At 40.4% G+C, this 21,427-nt stretch overlaps 2 protein-coding genes across 2 annotated transcripts in view; both read right to left on the minus strand.

The window, feature by feature from the left end:
• Window positions 1–2,326: 2,326 nt before the first annotated feature.
• On the minus strand, window positions 2,327–5,794 carry FABP7 (fatty acid binding protein 7). Its single transcript, XM_057363622.1, has 4 exons — window positions 5,646–5,794; window positions 4,853–5,025; window positions 4,044–4,145; window positions 2,327–2,713 (listed from the first exon to the last, which is right to left on the minus strand). Exons 1-4 carry the CDS (start codon window positions 5,716–5,718, stop codon window positions 2,663–2,665), a joined length of 399 nt encoding a protein of 132 aa, XP_057219605.1. The 5' UTR covers window positions 5,719–5,794; the 3' UTR covers window positions 2,327–2,662.
• Window positions 5,795–17,688: 11,894 nt separating this feature from the next.
• Window positions 17,689–21,427, minus strand: part of PKIB (cAMP-dependent protein kinase inhibitor beta) — a 20,030-nt gene continuing 16,291 nt past the window's right edge. Inside the window, exon 3 of the mRNA XM_057363574.1 lies at window positions 17,689–18,193. Coding sequence (XP_057219557.1) covers window positions 18,108–18,193 — 86 coding nt within the window. The 3' untranslated portion in view covers window positions 17,689–18,107. The remainder of the gene's footprint in view (window positions 18,194–21,427) is intronic.

Raw genomic sequence — 21,427 nt, forward strand, 5'->3', positions numbered from 1 at the left:
GCCTGGCCGCGGGCAGSGCTGGAGTCGGGGCACCGGCTGATGTGAGGCGGCCTCAGGAAAGGCTGTGTTCACCCCACACCAGTCTCAAGCATCTCTTGGAAAGAAGGTTTCTCATGGCATACATGTGAAAATAGATCCTGGTTACTTATCATGCTTTAAAAAAATCCAAAAAAGGGGRRAAAAAAAACCAAACCAAGCTGATGAAATATACTATCAAATACACCTTTAATACAGCCTAAGGAGAGTGATGAGGTGTATTGCAAACACAAGTCTCCATTGATAAGGCTTTCAGAGCTGCTGTTTATTGCTGAAGTCAGAGTCATTTCATAAAGAGGAAGAGTACTTGGTGCCAGTTTTAGGAGAAGATCACAATAATAATGTCATGGATCCTGTGGTTACCCTGAAATGTCTCATTGCTCACTGTGCTGTTCCTTTCAGCTCTGCAAAGCTGTGTTAGCAGCTGGAAGTCCAGTGTATCAGTATACTCCTCTCTTTTCCACTCCTCTGAGCACATCAGTTACTTCACAGGCACCACTTCTCCACTTTTCCTCCTTTATTTAATTTGACACTAATATTGGTTATCTCTAGAATAGCATGTAGGGAAAAAATAGCATTTGTTTAAAAGGCTACTATTTTGTTTGTTCGTTTAAAAGTGACAGCAATCCAAAATATTAATTCAGGGTTTATTTGTTAAACTAAGTCTTAACAATTTGCCTCTATATTCCTTTCCTGATATTTAAGGAAAAAAAAAAAAAAAACTATGATTTTTTTTAAAAAAATTCATGACTCTACAAATAATTTATTGTGAAAACAAATGCCGTTATTGGGAAAGCAAGTCTGTTTACACCAGTGAAGAGGGAAAAGCAACTGCTCCCAACTTTCTGAGAAAAGGGGGYTGGGAAGAACAGTCATGTGGCATATGCATCCACAGGCACCAGGCAGCAGMAGAGGGGAGGCAGATGAAGGTTGTATGGGTAGTGAAGCTGAGGATTAAATGAACTGATAAAAATGAAGWGCAGAAGATGCTGCTTAACATAACTTGCACTGCACCAGTGAAGCAGCCCAAAGCATAGAGAATGGGTTTCCCCATACCACTGGAACAAGTTCTACTTTTCTCTGATGAAAAAAAAGTTAGGTCCTGGATTTTAAAAACTATCAATATCCACCAAATRAAACATATTTATAATGCTTGATAATTAAGGGCTCCATCTTCTAGATGCAGTGTTCCCCACAAGAGAAAATAGACTTGAATATTCCTTTCAAGGTTTTTATGAAAAAATAAAGCTAAAAACATTGAATTTCATTTTTTTTTTTGGATAGGTGCCAGTTATGTGTGAACTTTTATCAGATGAGTTACCCATGTTATCCTATCAATCCAGGAAAGCAAGAAGCCTCTTCCCACACTACATAGCAGATCTGAAGGATGAGATCTGGGAAGCTGGGCAGGATGCCACTCCTGCACCTCCACTGCAGCCACATGCACCACTCCTAGAGCAGTGACCAGCTAAATCCACAGCTCAGCTCTGCCTTTGGTTACAAGACTGTAGGTAGCTACACCTCCATGTTTCTATGAATTCTATGATTCTATGAGTCAGTGTGTAGAAAACATGGACTCTCCAAACAATCTTCTCCATGCTGCCAACAATCTGTTCCAATTTTCCAAAGTATAAGGCAGTTTTTTCCACTCTGGTCTTTTAGGGAAATACTGTTCAGGCTTAAAGTTTTAATTTATCTCTTCTAAGCAGCATTTTATTTTAAATTGCTCACAGTGCAAATTATTTTTCTTATATATATTAGCTATGAAACAACAGATGAGGGAGAGGAATGCCAGTAGGTTCATGGCATACTGTTTTCCTCCCATTCCTGTGGAGACTGATGAAAAAGGGTTACCATGTTGACCCTTTCCTCCCACCCTGTGAAAGACTTCAATATTTACATATTAGCAAAAAAATCCCCAAACATATCAAAACAAATKAAAAATTCTCTAAACTATTAAAACCAAGACTCCATAGTCCCTGGAACATCATATCAATCTATTGAACTTAATCTGAACCAAGCAGATTAAGCAACAAGTTCCCAGTGAAAAGAGGAGCTGAAACTGGCTTGAACATCTCACTTCYCTGTCTACATAAATACAGGGAGTTTAAATTTCTCCATCAAAAAGCCACCAAAGTCAATTTTTCATTTCCCCAAGTACTCTACACCACATAGAAAGGCTGCTGCATCATTGCACCACATGCTTTTCTGTCCTTTAACTCAGAAAAAAGGAACTTTGAACACCTCCCTCCAGGACACTGGAATAGTAGCTGATTAAATGCAAAAGAAGCACAGGTTTAAAAAATGTTTTAATTTGTTTGATCTGCATTCCAAAACAGTTCAAATATGTTCCATTTACTGTAAAAAAAATTGAGAGGCAAGTGTTTCAGAAATTTAATGCCAAGTTTAACCTRTTTCACTATACAGCACAAGCATGCCAATTTGATGGCATATTCTTTTTTATAAAAAACAGCTCCCCACTCCCACCTTGCCCCCCCCCCCAACGCGCCCCCCCAATCTTTATTAACCTTTCATGCCAGAAATGTGCATTTTAGCTACGATCAGTTATGGACAGGACATTAATCCATCCAGCAGAAGTAACATCTGAACAGAGGTCAGGTAAACTCTACGCTTTCTCATAGTGGCGAACAGCAACCACATCACCAAAGGTGAGAGTCTGCAAGTCCAAGGAAAAGACACACATGTTAGAGGCTGGACCATTTTCTGTAGTGGTTTAGCACATTATGAAGCCCATGCTAGATGAAGGTTGGTTTACATTATGTAATTTATAGAAAAACAAATAGATCTAGATTATTGACATTTTAAATTAACAAGAAGCCAAATCTTAGTTATGGTACCCACAAGAAATTATACTTTCTCTTTGCTGAAACACATAATACACATTTACAAGGTGGCTTTTGAATTTTTGATTTAATTTACTGTTTAATTTTTTAATCTAGCACCCTTTTAACACAGACTTGACACTTATGTTCCCAAAGCTTATCCCACTAAATGTGCAGTCTAATATTCCAAGGCCTCTATGCTGTTACGCATAGGTATRTACTCCAGGAGAACCTTGTTCAAGAAACAAGAAAAAAATTCATTCTGTACCCCATGTATCTAGAACTATCAAATGCTCTAGTCACTACAGTTGTGCAGAACACCAACTAGAGTGTGCATTCTGGAGGTATTTCCGGAAGTAGAACGGCACCACACTGTACTTAAATTCAAAAGGACAAGATTTTCTGTATTTTTGCGATTTGTGTGTAACTGTTTCAAAAAGCAAAGCACGTGTTTTCCCTTGAAACACTTGCCACATTGTGTTTCACCATGTTTTAAAATCTGTGTTATTTGCAAGTCTTCATCAACACAGATACCCTCTGAAGTAATAAGGAAACAAAATAACCGGTCTTCTCCAACAACCAAGTCTGATATATTAGCATGRCTGAAGACTGTTTTTGAAAGCTGTGTCTCTGTGCTATGAGACGTGCTACCCTGGACATTAGCTATAGTAACTTACAACATTTATTCATCCCATACTCTTGTTTCTAAAAAGTCAGGAAAAGCAGGTGAATTTAAACCCAGACTTCTCTCTACAATTGCTGTTTATCATTGATCTTAACAAGATAGGAGGACTAAGCCCATTATTATTAAATGTGAAAATACTATTATCTCCTTTGGTATTGTAATTTTATTTTCACAGGAAGCTACTTCTTCTGAGTAATTAAATAATACTTAAGTGTGCATACAAGAAGTTTTTAAAGAAGTGTAAATTGCCTATGTAATCAAGAACTTTGTATCATTACAAATTTACCAGGACTTTTTTTCTTGGGTATTTAAAAAGTCTAGAAAGAGAACATATACACTCTGGAAATCCGGAGGCTGGCCTGCCTAAAACCATTAATTTAAGGGTTTGTGTCTAAGTCACACTGTTCACAAAGCTTTAGATAAGGGTAGATGAGGAGTGTTTGTGGTGTATGATAATGCTCAGTGTGCTTTATACTTACCATTACCATTTTGCCATCCTTTATTTCTCTCACAAAGTTTGTCTCTTTGCCATCCCATTTCTGTACGTGCACTAGCTTCTCTCCATCCAGGGTCACAACTGACTATGAGATACCAAGAAACACAAAGACATGCCTTTATTTGCAGTACTTGGGATTCTGCTCACACATTCAGCATGCACTGTTCTATTGAATTCTCTTCAACAGATGGATGCGGATCTAGAATGATAAAGTAGTCCCAGCCATTTTAAAGCCAAGGCTATGAATCATCCTTGATTAAGCATGAAATACACACAATTCTGGYTTGTGTCAAAGGATGAAAAAGTTGTTTCTTTAAGTTCCAGTCTCACAAGAACCCGTTTCAGATGTACCTTGGAATAATATTTGATGTTAAGCTCCCAAAGGTGCAGGAAAAGAGACATCTGACTATTTTGACTGGGGAAAGTTATGCCAAATTACATGTGACTTTTGCGAAAAGTGGGAAACCAGCACAATCAGTTAACACTGCAGGGTAGACAGGGAGCTGGCAACGTGATTCATTCAGAAAAGGCATGGCGCAAGCAGGCAGGGCAAGCAAAACGCAGTCTTGCCTTTTTTTTTTTTTTTTTTTTTTTTTGTTTTTTTTATTTTTTTTTTTTTGTTGGCTCGAGAGTTTTTTTTTTTTTTTTTTTTCTCCTGTTCTTTAAAGTGCTCTAACTAGTAGCAGCAGAAGTTACATTTTTTTTCCTTTGACCCTTACCAAAGGCAGAGCCTGGGGGGCAGGGGAGAGAAGAAAAAAGAAAGAGGAGACTGAAGCCCCAGAGTTCACTTACTTTGCAGTTTCTGTCATCAGGAGTAGTTTCCTCAAATTCCTCTCCAAGTTTAAAGCTGATTTCTGTGTTTTTGAAAGTGCTTTGAGTCCTGATCACTACTTTGTCTCCCTCGCTGCTGATAATCACAGTGGGTTTAGTCACATTCCCCACCTGCCGTGTTGCAAACCCCACTCCTAGACCATTCAAGGGAAAAGAGAAATCCATCAAACTTCGGGATTTTTATTTTTTTCCCCATGCTTCKAGGTACAGAGATCTTAAAACCCGCTCTACAGCTGTAAACTAYCGCTGTGAAACGCTGCTTTCTGTTCTCCTGTGCCCTTGCACTGAGTGTCCATGGGTACTGCCCGCCCCGCTGTAGCTCCGCGCCCTCCCTCGTCTCGGAGCACAGAGGCACCCGCGCTCCGTCCGCGGTCACAGGMGCGGCCGCAATCGCTTCTGCTGAGTTTCAATTCCTTATCACTCCAGCATAATGATTTCTTTTTTGCTTGCTTGTTTCTAACTTATCCGCAAGCAACACGTGCTCGTCTTTCACACGCTCCCCTTAGCCCGGGGGCTTTTCCCGGAGCCTCTCCCACACAAACACAGCGGCCCCCCAGGTGAATGACCCCCATCTARTTAGCTCTATGGATAGAAACCTTCAACCAGCCTCCTCAACCACCCCCTCGTCACCATCACTGCTGCCAATGCCTTACCTACGCCTCTGACAATGGAAGGAGGCAGCCTTTTCATTTTTTTTTTTAAGATGCTGCAAAATTCCAAGGTTTCCTAAAGACCGGCGCCCGGCCGTACCTACCCAGTGCCTTCATGTACTCATCGAAGTTGTGGCTATCCACCAACTTCCAGGTGGCGCAGAAAGCCTCGACCATGGCGGCCGACTGCGTGTTCCRAGCACGGTGCCGAGGACAGCAGGAGCGGTGGAGCCGCCGCGCCGCCCCGCATTTAAAGCCGGCGCCCTGCGGGGGGCTGGAGGCGGGGGGCAGCCGCGGTCCGCCCCCGACGGCCCCGCGGAGACGCCCCGCACCGCCGGGGGAGGGCGCTCCCGCCGCCGAGGAGGGGCGCGGGATGCCGGGCCGGGCACACGGAGGGACGTGGAGGGGGCAGGGAGAGGAGAGGGGCTATCTCCGCCTGCCGCACCGCTCCTTGCCCGAGCCGCCCTGCGGGCACCCCCGGCCGCCCGCCTGGTGTTAAAGGAACACGCGGGCAAAACGAGAAGCGGGCACCTAACGGGAAAGACTACCGAGTGAAAACCCAGAACCGTAAAGCTATTGCAGGACACCACTTCTGAAAGTTTTCCCATGACGATTTTCCAGCCTGTTTTAGTGTTGGCCTCACCAAAAGTGCAGATCCCTTTACCCACAATGGCATCTATATGGATGCTGTCTGAACTTGGTACTTGCTGTTGCTGGCTCTAAACAGCATCTTGGCTCCACAACTGTCAGCAGGTGGAGACTAAAAATGAAAAAAGGGAAAAGAGCTTAAAACGGTTTCTTTTACCTTTTTTTTTTTTTTTTTTTTTTTTTTTTTTTTTTTTTTTTTTTTTTTTTTTTTTTTTTTTTTTTTTTTTTTTTTTTTTTCCTTTGCAAAAGTGGGAATGTCTTCCCTCTAGCTGTTCTTTGAAATTTTTTGAAGGCATTAGGTGGTCATCTTGTCTCTAGTGCTTTTCAGGAAGCAGCCTGTCTCTGTGGGACATCCCACGGTGACGGCTATTTTTCCTGCCCTATGGCTTGGATGGATTCCAGAACTGTGAATCTAGCATTTCAGCTCTTACAACAAAACTCAGGGAGTAAGCAAAAGAGAATTTATGTGATTTAGGAACAAAACCTCAACAATTTTCTACCTAGCTCAGCCATAAATATATATATATATATATATATATATAATTATGAATATTTTATAATATTTTAATTTTGGTTTTGACCATTATTTGCATTTCTTTCAGGCTCTTGTAGAATGGCACAGTCTTTGGGTGCAGGGCAAGTGATGTTTCTGATGGGATTTTAATTTAAGCATGCCAGATCGTATGGGGCTTGGAGCAATCTGGACTAATGGAATGGTCCCTAACCATGGTGTGGGGCTTGGAACTGGATGATCCCTTCCAACCCAAATCTTTCTATGATTCTATGACACTAAATTCTAAATGATTTTACCACTATCCTCATGAACAGGCAGTGTCTCCTCTCCCAGGACTGACAAGACAAAGTTATCTCTCRTAGAGATTTTGTTTGCAGATGCTCTGGAGCCCCTGTTTATTATTCTGGTGCAGATGTGTGCACAGAGCTTGGGATAGCTCATGCTATCTGTGCTCACTTAGGCTTGTTGTATATAACCAATCTCATGCACCTAGTGATATAAAACTGAAAATGATTCAGTGCCACTAGTGGTAGCTGGAGTCCTCAAAGGACACTTCTGCCTTGCACCTTCTTCCTGACAGTGCTGCAGCCTGGCCTTTGGGAGGTGGCCACTTCAGAATCCTTCATAATTTAGGCAGTCATACCTACACTGATGGGATAGCTCTGTTCTGCCAGGATTTCTCAATGTATTTAACTAACACTAGTACTTAATATGATGACCCATGCTTAAGGGGAAGGAAGCAGATAAGAATTTCTTAAGAAAAATACATTCTTTACCACTTTGCACCATGCTTCAAATATAAAATCAGGTCTGCTAAAATGTTCACATTCCGTCTTAAGTGGATGGGTTGCCAGAGTCATCACTCATGTTTTATGATGGTGAGATCCCACTTGTCTGTGTTAGTGATGATTTGGGACCAGGGTAAATCAACAGTAGGAAATGTTACATTATTGACTCCTTTGTGGTGTGACAAGCCACAGCTCAAAATGTTTTCCATGGCATCTTATGCTCTGTGTTTGATTGTAGACCCTTATGCAAGAGTTATGTTACAATCAAAACCTAGTACAAGYCATCTTGATCTGCATAAATGCTTTGCTATGGCTGAAACAGAGATCACAGTGAAATACACTTATCTGGGATGCATTTTAGGTTGCTGCACAGGAGGCTAGCTTGGAGATTCTTTTGTGCTGTCAGCAGCTGGATTATTTTAACAGACTGTATTCCTGTGACAAATGGTATATCTCTGGAGATTCTGAACACCCAGAGATTCATTTTCCTTTACTCTAAACTCTTTACACTACTTGAGCAGTGTAAGTAGGCACATTTGCACCCTCTGTACAAGGCCTGCTTGAAAGATGAAAATGCTGCAGCAAGATATCCCTGTGTAATGAGTAATCCTTGTTTCCAAAGGCCATTTGATGAGACTGCTCTAACCTTCAGCCTTCAAATACAGGACACAAAACCTGCTTTGCGTTATCTTTCCTTCCCCGTWATATCCCTGCTTCACATGCCCTCAGATACTCAAAGAATAAGGCTGTCAGCCTCCTTCAACCTTCATTCTGAAAGAAAAAAAAAAAAAGATCACTTCTTCAGGAAAAAGAAAAAAAATAAAGGGAGAAGGGGGGAGGGAGGAAGGGAGCACCACAGGATGGTCGTCAGGCTGCTGTGGTAGAAAAGTCTGACCATGAGGTTCTGTCGTGTGGATTCCTCATAATCTATGACAGGAAATGCTGAGCATCTAATCACTATAGCCAGTCACTAAAGGCTTACTGCTTGGCTGTAGAAAAGTAGGGAAATTGTTGCAGCTAAGTTTTGAAGTCAGGTTTATCTGTCCTTCTGCTCTGTCCCTTTGTGGATCTAATGCAGGCGGGGCACTCTTGCTACACTGATTCAGATAAATTTCTGTCATTTCACCATCTTTGCACTTCAATAGGCAGGAATACTATGTTAAGGGGATACTATGTTATAAAATTTTCAGATAATGTAGTGATGACTGCATCATTCAAACATTTCTGGCAATTAAGGTTCTGCAACTGCAGCACATCTTGTACCCATATGCGCAACAAAAGGCAGCAGTGATATSAGGGCCTAACTCCCCTGGTACAAAAGCAGATGTAGGCATTCAGAGGCCTTTTAGGTATTGAATCCCACTGAAAGCCAACATGATTCAGGGTCCTAACTCACTTAGGCATTTCTTTAAACTCTTAGCATTATGAAACATATAAGGGGGCTACTTTTGAATTAAGGAAATTGAAAATAATTTGCAGGTGAAAGAAAAAGTTTCCTCCATTTATGAACAGCATGCTAGAGTATTCTCATCAAATTTTAAGCTTGCTTGAAGTCCTTCTGTGAATCTCTATGCAGCTTTGATCTCAATGTAATACAGAAATGAATCGACTTCAGAGGCTATTGTGTCAGATGGGATGATGTTACTTCAGGGCTGAGTGTGATTTGGTTTTTGGTGCTGCAGGAAAACCTAATGTCAAACAGGGTGGTAGAACCTTCTTAACTAAAATTATCTCATATGTCCTCTAGCTGCCTAAGAGATTTGCTGATCCCCCTAATAAATATAAACCATCTCAGTGTTGTTGGTGAACCAGACAAAATATCTAGGTTTATTTACTATGTTGATGGACAGTTGATTAGAAATCGCAGGTACAACAGGAGATAAATGCCTCATGGAGCAGACACCCAATTATGCAGCTTGCACAAGCAAATGGTCACAGAATGGCCCCAGGTACAAAGTATCTGTATGAATCCAGTTTTGTGTTGCATAAATGCCATGGGAAGGGCTTTCCTGGAGCAGATGATAGGCAACGTGCAAGGTAATGCAGGCAGGAGCAGGGAAGATGTGTTTATATCATATCCCTTCTAAGAGCATGACATACCTTAGGCAAAACTTAGGAACATATTCAGCAGGTTTCTGAATAAAAGCTCAAGCAAATAAAAGCCACTATAAAAGCTCAAGCAAAATAATGTCAGGACAGGCTAACATTAGACACAAGTCATGTTAAGGTCTAATTCTGATGTTGGTTGCAAATTGGTGAAAATGAAATGGTCTGTGATCATGCATTTCATTCTTGTAGACCCTCTCTTATGTTACAAATTGGTGTGACATGAGATTAGGAGAGTGCTGGAAAGTAAATACCCACTAATACCTCATTATGAACTATTAGACATATATTCGGCTTGGTTTAAGCTGAGAGGACAGCTGGTCGACAGTGATTTAAAATAAGGAAATGCTATGAAGTGTCTCCAGGGTTTTCTCTGCTTCTAAGAGGCATTTGGGAGGTTGTTATCTCTTGTTTAATATTACTGTATCACTTACATTTAGAGGACTCAAGTAAGACRTTCTTCTCAAAGAATTAGCCTGCATTAGAGCCAGCCACCTTCCTGGCTCCCAGTTCAATTTATTGAAAATGGAGTTACTTTAATTTAGTGCCATTAGGCCTTTGTTATTTTAATATCTGTCTTTTTTTTTTTCTTTTGCATTTAAGAGTGGAAAAACTATTTAAAAGCCTTTAAAATGTAACAGAAATTCCTGATACTGTGTGTCACTTAAAATAGACTGGTTACTGTAAAATCAATACAAGAAATCAAGCTTTCCACACTTAACATTTTCAGCACGGGCAAATGTAAGGTCATACACTGAGGAAGAAACACAGTCTTATGAATAAGCAACTGACTGTTTCAGGGGAAATAATGACTCAGAAAAATTTAGAAGGCATATGAATACCATGAACATACTAAATTAAAATAATTCTTATTAGGAGGAATGGAAAAGTAGCCCACAGGTTTAAGGAGATTAGATGAGTTGTATTTGATTTGTTGCAACTGATTCTGAGAGATGTGTAGATTTGGTGTTCAGGACAGACTATCAGTGAATATCAGGGGAACAGAAAGACATTCTGTATTAAGGTCCAAGGACTCTATTATAGAARGGAGGGAATGATTTTTATCATCATCTATAAATTTTACAGTTTTAAAGGTACAAGTTTAACTTGTCATATGTCATGAATATCATATTCTCTTTCTATAGCCCTACAATATGCCATGGAGGCTGTCAAATATAAGTGTGACTATTTGGAATTCAATATAATAAATATCAAGCTAATCAATCCAAGTCAATCCCAATCTTTCATTCAGCAAAACAAAAGACAACTGTGCAATCTGCAGGGCTGTCTTTAAGAACTTTTTTGAATGGCTCGATGTATCTTCATTCTGTTTATCCATACCCAAGCATTCAATTTTCTGCAATGTCCTGAAATCATTCTCAGTAGCAGCTGAGATTTAGGCAAAAAGTAAAATCAGGTTTATTTGACTGAATTTCAAATTTAAAAAAACAACTACTGACTTTGGAAAACAGATGCAAAGTTAAAACTCAGCTCATTAACTACCTGCATATGGCTATTCCTAAGGTCCTCCTCTGTTCCACTGAGCTGTGGACTGACAGGACACAGTCACAGCCTGCTGGAGCCAGGCACGATCTCCCGGATGCAGCTGGAGACAGTCCTCAGGGTTTGTGTCCTCTAAATGGGAATCTCTCACCCGGAGCAAGTGGTTTCCTCAGTAGTTCTAAACAGCAGTGTTAATGCACCCAGAGAAATATATTAATTCCACRGTCTTGATAAATAATTTAATTAGGTTATCAATTATGGGCCTGTCATAATGAACAAGTGCCTGACAGAGAACAGGCATTTGAAATGAAACCTCATGCTGAGTGACCTTGCTGGAATTACATACCTAACTTCATTCATTCAAGGGTGCAACCATATCCCTGCTTTACATATTGGTTTGTGACCAAGCACTGAGTCATTCCTGAGTTTTCWTGAGTCTGAAGATGTAAACTTCCTGGAACACAAAAATCTAAAGCAACTTGAAGCRTTGCTGGGTTAAGAGAGATCATAACTAAATTTAAATAGGGATTGATACCAAGAAAAACTTGGGGAAAATTTTGGTCATACTGGATGTTTGGAGACAATCCCAGAGTAACAGTGGTCTCTTCAGTCTGGTACACAAAACTCCAATCACTGAAAGTTAAGCTTTCTAATATAAGAAATTTATRTTAAAAATGAAGTGCATATTAGCTGTGAGGAGACTTAACCCTTTGGCCAATTTTCAAACAGCCTTATAAGACTTTTCAAGCTGGAAACTAAGCTAATGAATGCAGCTATTGGACATGATGCAGGAAGTAATTCACAGAAGTTCTGTATCCTGGATTAGGCAAGAAATCATGTGAGATGGTCACAATAGACAAGTCTGTACCAGGAAACTTACACATCCCACTTGCTAAGTGGGTTTGTACTTTGCCAAATCCAGAGGCTATGATGGGAAAAGATACAGATATACACAGAAAGGAAAACAGGCATGTTGTCCATCCTGGATAATCATGGGACTCATTTTGTGGACTGTACTGCACTAAGTGCTGGGGGGAGAAACACCTACTATTCATTTMATTCTATACATTCTTGTGTACATGTTTTAAAAGCTTTCCCCCTCSGTGTGGCAATAGTAAACATAAACCAGATCCCCTATGACCAAAATAATTAACTAATCCTGTAATATTTAAACAAGGCTTCTAATAGCATCTTCCTCCAGACCTTTGAAACTTTCTTGAGTGGCTGCTCAGCCTTGCATCCAGAGCTCAGAACATCCAGAGTCCAGAGCCAGTGRAGGGTGCAGGAGCAGGCTGACTTCATTGCACCATGACGGGCTCAGCTCTTCTAATAAAGGAAGGGCTACGGAGAAGAAACATGGCACAACTTGAGAGTAAACATGGCAAAACTTTCATCCTTTTAACTTTGTCTCATTGCCCTTTGTCTTTCCTGCCCTTAAATATACTCCTTCTTAGATTTCAGCATTTCATTTAATCCTTTATAAATTTACCTGTTAGTTTAGAGTCACAACAGACTTTTTTTTTTTTTTTTTTAAAGATGCGAAGTTCAAAGGCTGGCTGAAAGAAGATATGCCCGGAAGAAACGTATTTCAGCACTTTTTTATATTGCAACACCTTTTTTTAGTTGCATAATGACATGCTATTTGTTTTCCACAGAAGCCTTCCCTCTCGCCGTGCTCCAGACAAGGGCTCTTCTGGGCTTGGCTCAAGGGTCTTTTTTGAGCCTGTCTGATAACAGAATATTTACCCAGGTATTTGGTGGGAGGAACAGCAATGACTTGTCCTACCGTCTCATTTTAGCAAATATGGAGGAAATTAAAAGAGATTAGTTTCTTGCATTGGGTGTTGAAAGCACTAACGGCGGATGTTTGGCTTAAGGAGGCGYGAGTGAAGCAAAGGGTGAGCACTGAAGAAAGGAAAGAAGTAGATGGATGAGAGTTTAGAATAGAGTTAGACAATAAATTAAAAGGAAAGGAAGGGACTGGATGGGATTGGATTGTCGAGCCCGGTTTCGCCTGCTTTGGAAGCCGCGGGAACGGTGACGCCCAGGGCCCGTGTGTGGAAGAGCCGCCGTGGGGCTGCGAGGGCCGCTGGAGCCGAGGGCAAGGGCGCCCTCTGCCGCCACCGCCCGTGGCGAGCCCCATCCTCCGTCCCGCGGCGCTGCCACGGTCCCACTGTTAGGGACCGTCCTGAAGGAGGGAGGGCGACCCGAACTGTGCCGCGCCCGGGCAGCCGGGAGCCGAGGGGGCGGGCAGGGCCGAGGCTGTGACAAGATGAGGGCCCGGCCGTGCGCCTCCCTGCCCAAGCCCCGTTTGAACGCGGGCTCGGGCGCCATCTTGTGCCCGCCAGGCGGGAGGTGCGGCCTCACGGCTGCAGAGTCCATCCCTCGGGAAAAGTGCTCCTGCGCCCTTAGGAAAACGGGTGTGTAACTGGAAAAYTGATTCTGGAGCACTGCTGGGCATTACCAGCGATTCATCCTCTTTTTATGTTTACTGTTGCTGATGTGTCATTGACMAACATGCCCAAGGACTCTGGAAATAAAAACAAATTACACAGTAGGGTCAAGCCAGCCTCTCACAGATTAGCTTTTCCATACATTGTATCATAAGCACTGGATTTACAGCATCAATCCTTGCACAGCAGTGTCCCAGRAATAAAGCAYTGGTAGGGATTGTCSAAATCCTCGCATCGGGRTCCTTTACGTTGCAAGCAAGTATAYATATGTAAAACACACAAAAGCAAAAAGCACACAGACAAACACCCCCAAAAGAAACAACCACCATACAAACAACAACAAAACAACAATAACAGCCCCCCCCACACACATTTTCTATAAAACGTAAGTCTTGCCATAGAATCCAGAGATCTGGCATTGTGATGGGGCACATGCCAAGGTGAAGGCCTTCAGGCTGCTTAYAGCCACGGGGCTGAAGAGAGCAATAAATGAAGAGAGTAAGAGCTCTCAGCAGTCATTGCTTATTACTAGCCAAAGTAGAACATGTTGGGAAGATGAAATACRGTTCTCCCTAAAAAAAAGATCAAAACAGTCATCTGTGTTGTGATTGGCACCCAAGCCCAAATCGCAGAGTGAGCACCTAAAGCTGGGTAAGGCTGCAAGCCAGACTCGGGCACCTGTTTTACAAAAAGAGTTTATGGGTTGAAACATGAGACACCTCCTGTTTGCAATCTCACAGATTTCTGTACAGAACAGAGGAACCAATGTTCTTGGCCCATAGCGAAACTCTTGAAGCAAACCTGTTGGATTAAAAGGAGACATTCTGCCTCTCACCAGCCCAGTTTGCAGCTGGGTGTGAGGTTCCTTAAACTTGTCTCCCTCCACTTCCCTGCACAGCCTACCTGGCAGGCTGAGGTCCCACTAGATGGCAGGACAGCTTAAGCCTTTGCTATTTCTGCTTCAGATCAAGTGCTCTGGGACCCCGGTGGGCTCAGCCCCACTGGTCTGTGCTGTCTGGACCTGGGGAAACCCACATAAACCTTCTGGGGTTTATGCTCACTGAGCACACCAGTGGAGTAATTCGTGCAGAAATCTTTGTCCAATTCTGTTTCATGGGCTTTATCACACACAAAGCTCTAGCAGACAGAAGAGAGGAATATTAACTGATGCTATTTTGCTAAATGTTGAAGTATTCTTCTTTATATGCATGATACATAATGGATATTTGCCCTACTAATGGTAAAGTGTTAGTGGTTGTGTATTGAAGTTTAAAACTTTTCTAGCCGCCACTCTCATGTAATTTTTAAGTAGGCCAGTGCAGTTATAATTTCTTAATGACATCTGGAAAATAATTAGGCAAATTTTCTATATATTCAAAATATCCAATTTGTTTTATATATGCACTATAAAATTAGAAGGTACTTTTTTTTTTTTAAACGTGTAGAGTGGGCGAGAATGGATTATGTTCATCTTCATTATGTTCTAATATATGGAGGCAACAAAGTTACCTTTTTTCCTTGGTACTAAAACGAAATTCTTTGCTTTTCAAAAGCCTAGGATAGTGCTGTAAGATGATGAAAAAGATGCTATTACCTGTACCACCCTTGCTGGAATGGAAATTGGGATTAATGAATTGTAATACCAGATTAGCCTTAATAGAAGTTTGCTGCTGTCATTTATCAAGGYAATTAAGTACGTACCTAATTTTAGGCACTTAAGTAGTTCTATGGACTCCTGTGAAACCCGTCTTCATTTAAAGTTAAGAATGCTTCAAATTATCCGATTCAGGTCCATAACGTTATGGCCATGTGAACCAAGAGAATGCACTGTTATCAATTACCCATCAGTTGAGCTAATGGGAGGGTGGTAGAGCCTGGGTAATGGTTGAAACTGGAAACGCTGGCTCAGTGACAAACATATTCAGAAGCACTTCACTTGCTCTTTACAGGCTTAGCCSAAGTTTAGTAGGACTGTTATCTGTCTTCGTGTACTAACAAGAAAATGAACCAGAGCTTCCTCAGCTTTAGTTGAGCTTAAGATAGTAACTGTCCAAGCCCCAGGCTACTGGACAGCACGGCACAGAGCCCCCAGACGGGTCTAAAGGGGCAAGTTCCCGTCTGCCTGAGTCAAGCATGATGCACAACTAATAAACTTGCTCCAAAGACCAGTTTGTATGGTACAATATCTCCCACACCCGCCAGTTTGTGTATCAGTTTGTATTGGTCAGAAATGTGCATCTGATTCACAACTGGAAAAGTTTGACAAAATCCAAGCATAACTAAATATTCCTACTACTGCAACTAACTACAAAAGAGCTCTCTCATGCAGTCCAGAGAAACGGTACTGGCCCGTGGCAAACAAGCATTTTTGTGTTTGTAATTTGGTTAATCTGCAACTAGATTGTACACATATAACATATTACATATCTTTAAAAAAGTTAATATTACTTTTAATTAAATTGCATTTTAAGTCTTAGTCTTTACTACTTCTGCATTTTTTTCAAATTTGCTGTTAAAAATCTTCTACGCAACATATTTTCAATGACAGGTTTGTAGAGCTCAAGTACAAAGTAAAGACCAGAGTGCTAACAGTAAATACCTCAGGGTGCTGAGCATTCTTGACTACTTGTAAGCAATACATTGTGAGCAGGTAACATTATGTATATAAATATAGACTGGGTTTCTCATTTAGAATTTAATACATGAATAAATTGTTAAATTCTGCTTGTTCATAATTGGTGTTTTAATAGCAAAAAAAATCAGACTAGCTTAGACTAGCAAAGCACTGAAAGTATCTATTCCTGTAACCCAAATTTCAGTGTTTGTATTGTATCAGAGAAGAATTTAAATATATCCAGTGCTGCAACTGTGAAAGAAGCTCAGAATTCAATATAGGCCATGACCCAGAAAAGTAAAGCGTATCAGGAATTATGTTTCAGTAATACTCATCTGCTTGATTTTGATGGAATCCTTGCAGCTTCTTCCAATTAACCAATTTTATGTATTGTGATGCTATAAAGGAGGCTGGCATAGGAGAATGAGACTATARCCCAGAACAAGAGTGTGTACCGCAAATACTTCCAACTCCCTCTCCACTGTGGTTTTCAACTTGGGTCCTCCAGCGTCAGCTAGTTTAGCGTCTCAGAATTTCTTAAGCTACCTGTGGAGGAAGTTATTTTACCTTTCCAAATCTGAAAAGAAATTTGGAATGTTGCACTTGTTAAATGAAAACTGGTTTAAGAGGAAGGAACTAATTGTCAGTTCAGTTGACTTAAACTGGATCCTTTATTGAATGGTCCCCAAAATGCAGGKTTTGTGTAAAAGCACAGTAGGAATGGAAGTTGTGCCGAACAAAACCTCTTGAACTGTCTTGAGCTCTTACAAGCTCTCTACCAGGTTTAGATTCCACAAATATTTTMTAGATGGAATACCAGTCAAATGTGGAATGTACCCATCAGAGATGCTTCATCCGTTTTCACAATGTACAGAAGTGGCTGCTGCCCCAGGAATCATGAAGGTTTATGTCTGTACCTGAATCTTAAGTCTTCCACAAGAAGGAAATGAATGCAAGTATTTTCAGGAGCATGATCACCAAAGCAAAACAAGTCCTTTCTGTAGAGAAAAAACTTTGCCTAAAAGTTTTGTAAAAGTCACAGTGATTGAAACATCTTCACTGCCAGCAAGCAACAAAGCAAAACCCAGTTGAAAGAAAAGAACTATGTAGGCTTTAAATATTGTCCTACAGGAGAAACATCAAGAAATCAACTGAAGACAGAAAATATGATAGATATTTAATTTCCACAGTGAGAGAAACAATTTTCGTCATATACAAACATGGATACTTTGCTTTAGATACACATTAACTACAATATTCAGCCTGAAAACTGATGACTGAAATGGTAAGACTGCTAAGAGTAGGAGAACTGAACTGAGATGATCTGCCATAATCAAATAAAGGTAAGGAGAGTCTGAAAACAAACACTGATGTTAAAATAGTTTRCAAAACCTTCTGGTGACAGGAGTAGGAGAAAATTTTATTTGATTTTTTTTTTTCTCATACCCATCCACATATGTCTAATGAGAACAAAAATCTCAGGAAATAAATTACAGATAATGTCTGTAATATAATATATAGTTAATATCACATTGAGGGGAGTGAATACATCTCTCTGTCATAGAGGAAGAAACTTGTTTGGGAAATTAAGAAACCAGATTTTTACTCTGAAACAATGATTAGTTCCTGGTACATCTGCTAGGTATACKAATTGGAACTGTCAAAGATTAATTAGGATGAATACTATAATGAAAGCAAGAGAGAAAACAAAAAAACAAAAGATACATTCTTTAGTTCTCTTCCTGTTTGGATGTGTAGAACATYGCTTTTGAAGCATGACAGTAGAAAAAACTGTATGCCATCCACATAATCATCTAGGTACAAGTGCATTGCAAATTCATGTCTGTGCTGCTAAAGTTGCTACCACACTTCAGAAGGGGTGACACAGAAAATCAGGGAAGTCTTTTGATGGGATTCATTAACCCAGAAGTCCTTAGGTCTTAGGAATCATTGTGTTTTCCTTCTGCCTCTTGACTTTCCAGCAAAGCTTTGGATGATGRCACTTCTCCACCCTCTGCTCCTGCATCTAAACAGAGACAGAAATAAACATTTATACCACATACATTATCACAGCTTTTTTTAATGCAGCCAAATATTTGGGTTCATTCACTGATCATCTCTGTTTGGATTGGCTCTTTATTACCACAGTCATGGGTGCTTTGGAAAGAGAGATAAACCCAAGAGATAAAGAACTTTCAGAGACATCTTCTAAAAGCTGCTGCCTATTGTTGATTTGCCCACTTCTTGCACAAGCTCATCAATGTGCATTTGGCTGCAAAAAGTTGACTGGAAATAACTTTTTATTACTGTTATTTTTATTTTTTTTTTCTGGGTTATTTCCAAAATCAGATTAGAATACTGCATTCATTTTAAGCACTGTGTGGTTTCAGGTAGATAACATTACRATGTATGAACATGCCAGTTATCTGTCTGACCTTCTTTACCAAAAAAATACCTACATAAATTTACCCTGTCCTCATAAGATGGGGGATGTTTTGTTACTCTGAGTTGGGAGTTCACTTTTCCTCAGATTAGAGCTGAATGTTTGCATGACTGATATAAATAAAAGCTCCCCAGTGGGCCTGGTCATTATAGGAATTGTTCCATGCTGTTTCTTTTGATCARCTTTACTCACTGAGAAGCAGAAAATTCTCTTGCCTTGATTTCCTTGCAAAGCATAATAATAATTTTCACATTAACTTAAAGTCCCACATGGTAGTACCAGTGGTAACAGAACACTCAAATCTATAGCAGTCCATAGCTTTTGGGGACAAGGAGAGATCTACTCAGCACATCTGGCTATACTGTCCTCCATGTCATACTCCTCCATCTCCTCCATAGTCCTAGTCTAAGGGGCACATTTTCAGACTTGCTATAAAATATCAAAAACACCCAAAAGAGTTATATATCTTGATCTCTACATATCACAGCAAATATATAAYGCTGTACATAATTAATCAGCTAAAGCTCTTGCCAGAAACTGCTTGATGTTTTAAGTCTGCTCAGAGGTTCAGGGGCTTTGGGACTTCTATGCTGAGAAATAAAGAACTGAGTTATTTGAYACCCTCCAGACTTATGTAGCACAGCACTGATGTGTAAAGGGAGACAGAGCAATCTCTTTTTTTTTGTGTGGGGTTGGATTTCTAAGGTCAGTGGACTCTGTCAGACAGGGTAGACAAAAATAGGTTATTAGAGGAAATCTAGTCTCATATTTGGTGGCACTGAGGTGTGCAATAGGTGCTAGTTAAGATGCCAAGTCTTATCARCAGAATGGTGCCCTAATGCAGGTTACCAGATGTGGGAGACCAATATAGCTTCTTGCTCTCAAACTTGCAACCTCCTCTTCAAACTTTGGATCACCAGTGACACCAACCAACTATTTAACATGATTCCAGTATGACCTCTCAGCAGACCACCCATGGAAAGTCTCCAAAACTTACACGCCACCAGAGGATGATCAGACAGGATGCAGATGGTCTGCATTTCAGAGTTAGGCTCCAAGATAAACAGCTGGTGCCAGAATCTCTCCTGCTCATCTCATSAGAGCATCAGTTTTGTGTGGCTTGCAGAGAACATGGACATTTGTATCACACAGCTAGGGTGTTTGTATATTCATAGAAGAAATAAAGCCAAGTCTCTTTTCTCTTTTAAACCMAAAGGTATTAGCACATCCTGTGGCTGACTTTTCACTATGACAGTAGCTGACAGCATTTTAGAAAGAGGAAATGTATGATCTAATGAGCTAAATTTGRAACAAGATGGAGAGAGTTCTTCTCACCATTTCCCATAATCTTCAYTGAATCTGAATTTCAGAGTAGCAACAAAATAGGACATACTTTATATAGCCACATGTTCCATCTTTTCCACTTCTCACATTTATCTAATTTCTTTGTTCTGAGCTGGAAATTACTTTCCTTTTTTAACAACTTATTGTTAAAGTCAGAAATAGGCAAAAGAGATGCCTGTTAGAGCCCCAAATGTTTCACAAACAGTTTCCCTTCACAGCATTTGAACTTCAAAATTGTCTTTCCATTTTGATGAATTGTCCTGTTTGTTTGCTGTCTCATCAAAAGTTTAACTTACAACACAATGAGGCTGAAATTCCTATCTGATACTGTAGAATTCCCATCCCCATAATGYCCCATACAAGCTGTCAGAGTAGACCCAACTGCATCCTGCATTCACTTCCTATTATCAGTACTGTAAGCTGCTGATAACAGAATCTGCTCCCTTCCAACATGCTCTGGCACAGCTATATGTCAATGACAAAAGCAAGGGACAATTCCATGTTCTTAATTGGCCTTCAAATCCTGGCAGTGCAGGTCCTGTATTTCTAAGAAAACATCAGTACATTTTGCTAAACTAACCTGGTGTGCCTGTATTTAATTTCTTCTTAATGAATTGGATGGAGACCAGGAGAAGAGGATTATTCTGTCTGGAGGACTAAGTACTTTTTTTATGCTATGCTGTAACATTTCTTATAAAGACTTGCATTCTTTCCTGTTTGTTTTTATTTGGGGGGGTGGGGAGAAAGACCAAAAAGAGATTTCTTTGGGGGGGGCTTTAAAAAGTGCACTCTTTCCAACTACTAAATTTGCCAGAGGTCAAAGTAAAAGAAACATGGGAAACTTATTTACAGCTTTTGTATTCTTTGTTGCTGTGTTTAACGTGGTGCACATGCTTCAGGGGTCACTGCTCTAAACAATACAAAAGTTTAGTTACTCATAATGTATTAATGGATTTTTCAGTGGGTTGGACTGGTCACTTTATTTCCACAGCTCCTGTGGACACTGATACAATATTAATTCCCATCTGCCTYCCCTTTGATAAGGAAAACAGTTCTCTCCTGCTGGAGCCTGACCATGCTGTGTGGAAGAACTATGTGGTGCATAAACAAAGCACAAAATTTGAAAACGAAACCATTATATGTTAATTGATTGTACTTTGGAATGAATTTCCAGTGCTTCAGCAGCACACACTGGAAGGGAAAAATATGTAGGGATATAATTTTCATATTCATAGGGAAAAATCTCTCCTCAAAACAAAGTAATGCCTTCTTCCAGCACCCACTCAGATTCTTATTTTCCTCTCTTCTGGTTCAAGTCAGGATATGGTCATTCCATCCCTTCTCACTCGTCCAGAAAATGTTCTTTCTACCTGCTCAGCAGTCATTTAATGGGCCCATGTGGGGTTTAGATTACAGAACAAATACATGATTAGAAACTAAATCACAAAAATAACAACAATTTGTGATCAAATA

This window comes from Malurus melanocephalus, unplaced genomic scaffold (genome assembly GCF_030028575.1).
Source record: "Malurus melanocephalus ecotype Western Australia unplaced genomic scaffold, MMel_1.1 scaffold_29, whole genome shotgun sequence".
In the NCBI taxonomy this organism is placed as follows: domain Eukaryota; kingdom Metazoa; phylum Chordata; class Aves; order Passeriformes; family Maluridae; genus Malurus; species Malurus melanocephalus.

Excerpts from the sequence above, each read along its gene's own strand:
- FABP7 (XM_057363622.1), bottom strand. The coding sequence starts at position 5,718 with ATGGTCGAGGCTTTCTGCGCCACCTGGAAGTTGGTGGATAGCCACAAC. Across the intron at positions 4,146-4,852 it reads CTGATGACAGAAACTGCAAA|TCAGTTGTGACCCTGGATGG; the intron begins GTAAGTGAACTC and ends GGTATCTCATAG. Across the intron at positions 2,714-4,043 it reads AGGATGGCAAAATGGTAATG|ACTCTCACCTTTGGTGATGT; the intron begins GTAAGTATAAAG and ends TTGGACTTGCAG.